Source organism: Sander vitreus, unplaced genomic scaffold (genome assembly GCF_031162955.1).
Source record: "Sander vitreus isolate 19-12246 unplaced genomic scaffold, sanVit1 ctg360_0, whole genome shotgun sequence".
Taxonomy (NCBI): Eukaryota; Metazoa; Chordata; class Actinopteri; order Perciformes; family Percidae; genus Sander; species Sander vitreus.
In genome coordinates this window covers 95001-104973 of record NW_027595495.1, presented here as the reverse complement: position 1 = coordinate 104973, position 9973 = coordinate 95001, and the positions used below count along the sequence as shown (strand labels likewise).

At 43.2% G+C, this 9973-nt stretch overlaps 1 protein-coding gene across 1 annotated transcript in view; it reads right to left on the bottom strand.

Moving 5' to 3' along the window:
• Positions 1 to 186: 186 nt before the first annotated feature.
• dnajc1 (DnaJ (Hsp40) homolog, subfamily C, member 1) overlaps positions 187 to 9973 on the bottom strand; it is a 12848-nt gene continuing 3061 nt past the window's right edge. The window contains exons 2-10 of the mRNA XM_078245071.1: positions 8818 to 8919; positions 8254 to 8300; positions 7968 to 8133; positions 7442 to 7530; positions 6005 to 6098; positions 2268 to 2352; positions 997 to 1154; positions 361 to 480; positions 187 to 282 (exon numbers count right to left, since the gene is read on the bottom strand). Of these exons, the coding sequence (XP_078101197.1) occupies positions 202 to 282; positions 361 to 480; positions 997 to 1154; positions 2268 to 2352; positions 6005 to 6098; positions 7442 to 7530; positions 7968 to 8133; positions 8254 to 8300; positions 8818 to 8919 (942 nt within the window). The 3' untranslated portion in view covers positions 187 to 201. The remainder of the gene's footprint in view (positions 283 to 360; positions 481 to 996; positions 1155 to 2267; positions 2353 to 6004; positions 6099 to 7441; positions 7531 to 7967; positions 8134 to 8253; positions 8301 to 8817; positions 8920 to 9973) is intronic.

The window sequence follows — 9973 nt, the reverse complement described above, 5'->3', positions numbered from 1 at the left end:
ATTAGGGGACCACTAAGGTCTATATAAAGAGACTTCAGATACAGTATTAGGGGACCACTAAGGTCTATATAAAAGAGACTTCAGATACAGTATTAGGGACCACTAAGGTCTATATAAAGAGACTTCAGATACAGTATTAGGGGACCACTAAGGCCTATATAAAAGCATCCACAGAGCACCATGTCATGGGACCGTTAAACATTATTCCCCCCGACAGCGGTTACCTGGGTTACCTGAGGTGTGGCTCACGTTGTCCTTCACCTGTTTGACTTTAGTGGTCACCTGCAGAAGGAAACAGAACCAGAGTCAGATTCTCCAGTGTAAAGATTGTCCCCGCTGTTAAACATCAGGCTGACTTACATCGCTCACAGATCGCCCCAGCTCATGAGCAATCTTCTCCCAGCGTCCCGGAGTTCCTCCAGGGAATTTAACCATCAACCTGCTGAGGAGGCTGATCTCCTCGTCTGTCCAGTCTGCTGCCTGAGGACACACACACACACACACACACACACACACAGAGACAGGCAGGCAGACACACACACACACACACACACACAGAGACACATACACACACACAGAGACACAGCACAAGGTGGCGAAACGCATTTATCATCAGACCTTCTGCAGAGTAATCAGAGTACCTCCCAGAGTAATCAGAGTACTACCCAGAGTAATCAGAGTACCTCCCAGAGTAATGAGAGTACACCCTGAGTAATTAGAGTACTACCCTGAGTAATCAGAGTACCACCTAGAGTAATCAGAACACCTCCCAGAGTAATGAGAGTACACCCTGAGTAATTAGAGTACCTCCCAGAGTAATCAGAGTACTACCCTGAGTAATCAGAGTACCTTCCAGAGTAATCAGAGTACTACCCTGAGTAATAAGAGTACCTCCCAGAGTAATCAGAGTAACTCACAGAGTACTGAGAGTACACCCTGAGTAATAACAGTACTACCCATAGTAATCAGAGTACCTCCCAGAGTAATTGAGAGTACCTTCTTGCGGGCAGCTCTGCGTTCCTGCAGCCAGTCATCCATCTGGTCCTCGATGTCCTCGATGGAGGTTTCCTGCTGGCAGTAACTCACGCTCTCCGTCTGCAGGTCGTACACAGGAAACTCCAGCTTCGGCTTCTTCACCTTCGGACGCTTCTCTCCTGGGGAGGACAGGTAGTACAGAGACACAACCTCAGAGACAGGTAGCACAGAGACAACCTCAGAGACAACCTCAGGGACAGGTAGTACAGACACACAACCTCAAGGACAGGTAGTACAGAGACACAACCTCAGAGACAGGTAGTACAGAGACACAACCTCAGGGACAGGTAGTACAGAGACAACCTCAGAGACAACCTCAGGGACACAACCTCAGGGACACAACCTCAGGGACAGGTAGTACAGAGACACAACCTCAGGGACACAACCTCACAGACAGTAGTACAGAGACACAACCTCAGACAACCTCAGGGACAGGAAGTACGGAGACACAACCTCAGGGACAGGTAGTACGGAGACACAACCTCAGGGACCGGTAGTACAGAGACACAACCTCAGGGTAGTACAGAGACACAACCTCAGGGACAGGAAGTACAGAGACACAACCTCAGGGACAGGTAGTACAGAGACACAACCTCAGGGACAGGTAGTACAGAGACACAACCTCAGAGACAGGTAGTACAGAGACAACCTCAGGGACACAACCTCAGGGACAGGTAGTACAGAGACACCCTCAGAGACAGGTAGTACAGAGACACATCCTCAGAGACAGGTAGTACAGAGACACAACCTCGGGGACAGGTAGTACAGAGACACATCCTCAGAGACAGGTAGTACAGAGACACAACCTCGGGGACAGGTAGTACAAAGACACATCCTCAGAGACAGGTAGTACAGAGACACAACCTCAGGGACACAACCTCAGAGACACAACCTCAGGGACAGGTAGTACAGAGACACAACCTCAGGGACAGTTAGTACAGAGAAACAACCTCAGAGACAGCTAGTACAGAGACACAACCTCAGAAACACAACCTCAGGGACAGTTAGTACAGAGACACATCCTCAGGGACAGGAAGTACAGAAACACAACCTCAGGGACACAACCTCAGGGACAGGAAGTACAGAGACACAACCTCACTGACAGTCAAAATAGATAAAATGACAAAAACAGACGAGAGAGAAAACTTGAACACAGCGAAGTGTTAAAGTAATCTGTGGATCAGGAACACGACTGATTATTAATCTGTTATATTTGATATAAAAGTATTTACTGGGGACAACTTCCTGCTCAGCTTCAGCTTCTTCTCTCTGCTGCTGTTTCATCTGCTGGTAGTCCTCGTAGTACTGCTTCAGCTCCTGAAACACAGAGACAGAGACCCAAGGGTTGGTCAGGGTACAGGAGAGTAGAGTACTTTGCAAAACCCAACAATTCCAGTGATTCCCCCAAGAGCAAGCATTCAGTGGGACAGTGGTGAGGGAAAACTCCCTTTTAGGAAGAAACCTGGGACAGACCCAGGCTCTTGGTAGGCGGTGTCTGACGGTGCCGGTTGGGGGTGTGATGAACAGTGGCAATAATAGTCACAAAGATAATGGATCAGTGACTAGAAATAGTAGTTGTAGTAGTTCATGGCATGAAGTAGTAGGTAATGTAGATAATGTAGGTATGTAGATAATGTAGGAATGTAGATAATGTAGGTATGTAGGTATGTAGGTAATGTAGATAATGTAGTTAATGTAGATAATGTAGGTATGTAGATAATGTAGGTATGTAGATAATGTAGGTATGTAGATAATGTAGGTGTGTAGGTATGTAGATAATGTAGGTAATGTAGGTATGTAGATAATGTAGGAATGTAGATAATGTAGGTATGTAGGTATGTTGGTAATGTAGATAATGTAGGTATGTAGATAATGTAGATATGTAGATATGTAGGTGATGTAGGTATGTAGATAATGTAGGTAATGTAGGTAATGTAGATAATGTAGGTAATGTAGATAATGTAGGTAATGTAGATAATGTAGGTATGTAGATAATGTAGGTATGTAGGGTATGTAGATAATGTAGGGTATGTAGATAATGTAGGTAATGTAGGTATGTAGATAATGTGAGGGTATGTAGATAATGTAGGTATGTAGATAATGTAGGTATGTAGGTATGTAGATAATGTAGGTATGTAGATAATGTAGATAATGTAGGTATGTAGATAATGTAGGTATGTAGGTAATGTAGGTATGTAGGTAATGTAGATAATGTAGGTATGTAGGTAATGTAGGTATGTAGGTAATGTAGGTATGTAGATAATGTAGGTATGTAGGTAATGTAGGTATGTAGGTAATGTAGGTAATGTAGGTATGTAGATAATGTAGGTATGTAGGTATGTAGATAATGTAGGTATGTAGGTAATGTAGGTAATGTAGATAATGTAGGTAATGTAGATAATGTAGGTAATGTAGGTATGTAGATAATGTAGGTATGTAGGTAATGTAGGTATGTAGATAATGTAGGTAATGTAGGTATGTAGGTAATGTAGATAATGTAGGTATGTAGATAATGTAGGTATGTAGATAATGTAGGTAATGTAGATAATGTAGGTAATGTAGATAATGTAGGTAATGTAGATATGTAGGTAATGTAGGTATGTAGGTAATGTAGGTATGTAGGTAATGTAGGTATGTAGATAATGTAGGTATGTAGATAATGTAGGTGTGTAGGTATGTAGATAATGTAGGTAATGTAGGTATGTAGATAATGTAGGTAATGTAGATAATGTAGGTATGTAGATAATGTAGGTAATGTAGATAATGTAGGTAATGTAGGTAATGTAGATAATGTAGGTAATGTAGATAATGTAGGTAATGTAGGTAATGTAGATAATGTAGGTATGTAGATAATGTAGGTATGTAGATAATGTAGGTAATGTAGGTATGTAGATAATGTAGATAATGTAGGTATGTAGATAATATAGGTAATGTAGATAATGTAGGTATGTAGGTATGTAGATAATGTAGGTATGTAGATAATGTAGGTATGTAGATAATGTAGGTATGTAGGCATGTAGACAATGTAGGTAATGTAGGTAATGTAGGCAATGCAGGCATGTAGACAATGGTATGCAGGCAATGCAGGCATGTAGGTATGCAGATAATGCAGGTATGCAGATAATGTAGGTAATGTAGGCATGTAGGTATGCAGATGCAGGTAATGTAGGCATGCAGATAATGCAGGCAGTAGACATGTAGATATGTAGGCATGTAGATCAATGTAGGTATGTAGGCAATGCAGGCAATGTAGGTAATGTAGGTATGTAATGGTAATGCAGATAATGTAGGCATGTAGATAATGTAGGTATGTAGGTATGCAGATGTAGGCAATGTAGGTATGTAGATAATGTAGTGCAATGTAGGTAATGCAGGCATGTAGACAATGCAGGTAATGTAGGCATGCAGATAATGTAGGTAATGTAGGCATGCAGACAATGTAGGTAATGTAGATAATGCAGGTATGTAGATAATGTAGGCATGTATGCAGGCAATGCAGGCATGCAGATAATGCAGGCAATGTAGGCATGTAGATAATGTAGGTATGTAGATAATGCAGGCATGTAGGCATGTAGACAATGTAGGTAATGCAGGTATGTAGATAATGTAGGTATGTAGATAATGTAGGTATGCAGGCAATGCAGATAATGCAGGCATGTAGATAATGCAGGCAATGCAGGGTATGCAGATAATGTAGGCATGCAGGTAATGTAGGCAATGCAGGTATGTAGATAATGCAGGCAATGCAGGTATGCAGACAATGCAGGCAATGTAGGCATGCAGATAATGCAGGCAATGCAGGTATGCAGATAAATGCAGGTAATGTAGGTATGTAGATAATATAGGCAATGTAGGCATGCAGATAATGCAGGCATGCAGATAATGCAGGCATGCAGATAATGCAGGTATGCAGGCAATGCAGGCATGTAGGCAATGTAGGCATGCAGATAATGCAGGGTATGCAGACAATGCAGGTAATGTAGGCATGTAGATAATGTAGGCATGCAGGCAATGCAGGGTAATGTAGGCATGCAGACAATGCAGGTAATGTAGGCATGCAGACAATGCAGGTAATGCAGGCATGTAGACAATGTAGGCATGCAGGCATGCAGGCAATGTAGGCAATGCAGGCAATGCAGGCATGCAGGCAATGCAGGTATGCAGATAATGTAGGTAATGTAGGTATGCAGGTAATGCAGGCATGTAGATAATGCAGGTATGTAGATAATGTAGGTATGTAGGTAATGTAGGCATGTAGATAATGTAGGTACTGCAGGCAATGCAGGTATGTAGATAATGCAGATAATGTAGGCATGTAGATAATGTAGGTATGCAGATAATGCAGGTATGTAGGCAATGCAGGCATGCAGATAATGTAGGCATGCAGATAATGCAGGCATGCAGGTAATGTAGATAATGTAGGCATGCAGGCAATGCAGGCATGCAGATAATGCAGGTAATGCAGGTCATGTAGATAATGTAGGCATGCAGACAATGCAGGCAATGTAGGTATGTAGCTAATGCAGGTATGCAGGTAATGCAGGTCATGCAGGCAATGCAGGGTATGCAGGTAATGTAGGTATGTAGATAATGTAGGTATGTAGGTAATGTAGGTATGTAGATAATGTAGGTATGTAGATAATGTAGGTATGTAGATAATGTAGGTAATGTAGATAATGTAGGTAATGTAGGTATGTAGATAATGTAGATAATGTAGGTAATGTAGATAATGTAGGTAATTTAGGTATGTAGATAATGTAGGTAATGTAGGTATGTAGGTATGTAGATAATGTAGGTAATGTAGGTATGTAGATAATGTAGGTAATGTAGATAATGTAGGTATGTAGATAATGTAGGTAATTATAGGTATGTAGATAATGTAGATAATGTAGGTATGTAGATAATGTAGGTAATGTAGGTATGTAGATAATGTAGGTATGTAGGTAATGTTAGGGTCTGCAGCTCCTACCTGCACGGTGTGCGGCAGGTTCTTGATGGACAGGTAGAGCCAGATGCTGAGCTTCAGAGGGAGGATGTCGTGCCAGTGCGGCCGCTCGTAAGCTCTGAAACAAACACACAGACAGAGTAGAGCCAGGATTCATCACGTCATGTTACAGGATTCATCACGTCATGTTACATCACGTCATGTTACAGGATTTATCACGTCATGTTACATCACGTCATGTTACAGGATGTATCACGTCATGTTACATCACGTCATGTTACAGGATGTATCACGTCATGTTACATCACGTCATGTTACATGTTACGGTATTCATCACATCATGTTACGGTATTCATCACGTCATGTTACATCACGTCATGTTACAGGATTTATCACGTCATGTTACATGTTACGGTATTCATCACGTCATGTTACGGTATTCATCACGTCATGTTACAGGATTCATCACGTCATGTTACAGGATTTATCACGTCATGTTACAGGATTTATCACGTCATGATACGGGATTCATCACGTCATGTTACATCACGTCATGTTACAGGATTTGTTACGGTATTCATCACGTCATGTTACGGGATTTATCACGTCATGTTACAGGATTTATCACGTCATGATACGGGATTTATCACGTCATGTTACATCACGTCATGTTACAGGATTTGTTACGGGATTCATCACGTCATGTTACGGTATTCATCACGTCATGTTACATCACGTCATGTTACATGTTACGGTATTCATCACGTCATGTTACAGGATTCATCACGTCATGTTACAGTATTCATCACGTCATGTTACAGGATTTATCACGTCATGTTACAGGATTTATCACGTCATGTTACGGGATTTATCACGTCATGTTACAGGATTTGTTACGGGATTCATCACGTCATGTTACGGGATTCATCACGTCATTTTACGGGATTTGTTACGGGATTCATCACGTCATGTTACGGGATTCATCACGTCATGTCACGTCATGTTACGGGATTCATCACGTCATGTTACGGGATTCATCACGTCATTTTACGGGATTTGTTACGGGATTCATCACGTCATGTTACGGGATTCATCACGTCATGTTACATCACGTCATGTTACATCACGTACCGCTCTAGCAGCATCGCCAGATAACGCTTACATTCCTGAAAAAAAGGTAAATAACTTGAACAACACTCGTTTAAATATGACGTTACAGAGCTGCTCGGTTTCTGTCCGTTTGTTATGAACGTTGTCGTTACGACTGCATTGCATTGTGGGATACTGATGCCAGTGTAGTATCCAGTGTTTACATACTGTAATATTTCACCAGAAGTAGTATTCAGTAATTCACGTACTATTGGATTCATTCTAAGGTTTGTTCTGTATTAGTATGTGTACCTGTGGGTGTTTACTAACAGGAACAGGAAGTAGTATGTGTACAGGAAGTAGTATCTGTACCTGTCATGCGTGGCGCTGCGCAGCTCGTCTGGTGGTCTAGAGCTCAGCTTCTTCTTCTTCTCTTTCTTCTTCTTACTCAGCAGCTCGTCCTGAAACAACAAGGAGGAACAGAACATGGTGTTACCTGCATAGCTGTGCTCCGATTGGCTGTAAGCTGCGCTGTGATTGGCTGTAAGCTGTGCTCTGATTGGTTGTAAGCTGTGCTCTGATTGGCTGTAAGCTGTGCTGTGATTGGCTGTAAAGCTGTGCTGTGATTGGCTGTAAAGCTGTGCTCCGATTGGCTGTAAGCTGTGCTCCGATTGGCTGTGCTCTAATTGGCTGTAAAGCTGCGCTCTGATTGGCTGTAAGCTGTGCTCCGATTGGCTGTGCTCTAATTGGTTGTAAGCTGCGCTCTGATTGGCTGTAAGCTGCACTGTGATTGGCTGTAAGCTGTGCCCCGATTGGCTGTGCTCTAATTGGTTGTAAGCTGTGGTCCGATTGGCTGTAAGCTGTGCTTTGATTGGCTGGCTCTGACTGGCTCTCTCACCAGCTGTTTCTCCAGGTAGATGGACCAGATGACTGCGTAGTGTCCCACAGTGAGGATGAGGAAGAGGAGGAAGGCCAGCTCAGCGTTGCTCATCTTCCTCACGCGTCTGTAGTAGAAGACCGGCTGCCGCCAGTCAGGGAGCCCGTTCTCCAGGATGTCATCATACCTGATGTCATATACACACACACACACACACACACACACACACACACACACACAGTCAATAATATACACACACACACCCCCCCACACACACACACACCTGTATGATAGTGTTTAAACTCACTTGCGTCGGCGCTCCTCATCTTTCAGGACTTCATAAATGGCCACCAGCTGAAAATTAATGCACAAAGAGTCTGAGCCTTAAAATCTGTTATGATGACATGAGTTCATAAAAAGTGAGTTAGGGTTTACAACAAGACGCTGACTCTAGAGCTCTGAGTCTGTAGAGGGCTCTAGAGCTCTGAGTCTATAGAGGGCTCTAGAGCTCTGAGTCTGCAGAGGGAGCAGGACGCTGGCTCTAGAGCTCTGAGTCTGTAGAGGGCTCTAGAGCTCTGAGTCTATAGAGGGCTCTAGAGCTCTGAGTCTGTAGAGGGTTCTAGAGCTCTGAGTCTATAGAGGGCTCTAGAGCTCTGTAGAGGGAGCAGGACGCTGGCTCTAGAGCTCTGAGTCTATAGAGGGCTCTAGAGCTCTGTAGAGGGAGCAGGACGCTGGCTCTAGAGCTCTGAGTCTGTAGAGGGCTCTAGAGCTCTGTAGATGGAGCAGGACGCTGGCTCTAGAGCTCCGAGTCTGTAGAGGGCTCTAGAGCTCTGTAGAGGGAAATCATTTAGAAGAATTAAGAGCTTCTCACCTGTCTGAACTGAATTTCAGCGTTTTCATCTTTGTTCTTATCAGGATGCAGAGAGAGAGACAGCCGGCGATACGCCTTCTTCACCTCTAATGCTGACGCATCCTGAGAGACAGACAGGTTAGAGAGACAGACAGGTTAGACTTAGAGAGGCAGACAGACAGAGACAGGCAGACAGAGAGAGACAGACAGGCAGACAGAGAGACAGACAGTGAGACAGAGACAGGCAGAGAGACAGACAGGCAGAGAGACAGAGAGAGACAGACAGAGAGACAGACAGGCAGAGAGACAGACAGGCAGAGAGACAGACAGGCAGAGAGCAAGGCTTCAGGAGATTAATATATAAATGAATGAAGTATAAACAGACTGCAGGTTTGTCCCTGTGAGTCCTTCTGTTTCTATTATTGTGTCCACCCATGTGTATCAATGAGGGTGGACAAAATAATAGAGACACCTCTCAGTAAGATCATCTGTTAGCCGTTAGCATGTGGAACTGGACCACAGCGGCTAGCTAGTGTAACATAGTTGAATGGGTTCAGGCAAAGAATGTCTAATAAGGGAAGAAGTAACTCTCTCGTTACTTCTGTCTTCTGACCTGGTTGCAGTTCCACCAGAGTTCCATATAGGGGGCGCTCACAGGCCAGTGCAGAATGAATGGGCCTCTATGGAGCTATACCCCTCAACATCCACTTTTCTCAGGATATCATTGTTGTCTAGTAATCTGAATGTTGCATTTGAAAGGGGAGGCTAAGAAAATACACACTGCTGGGTGTTAGATTATTTAAAGAGGCTTTTTTGTTCTAAAAAGCCTTTTAAAATGTCAATGATGTCATACACATATACGGCCAGAGATGCTGCTTTACAGCAAGCTCTGAGTCACTTCCTTTGTTCTCTCGAAGCATCGACAACACAGCTGACAGGTTAGACTCTCCCTGTTAATACAACACAGCTGACAGGTTAGACTCTCTGTTAATACTACACAGCTGACAGGTTAGACTCTCCCTGTTAATACAACACAGCTGACAGGTTAGACTCTCTCTGTTAATACAACACAGCTGACAGGTTAGACTCTCTCTGTTAATACAACACAGCTGACAGGTTAGACTCTCTCTGTTAATACAACACAGCTGACAGGTTAGACTCTCTCTGTTAATACAAC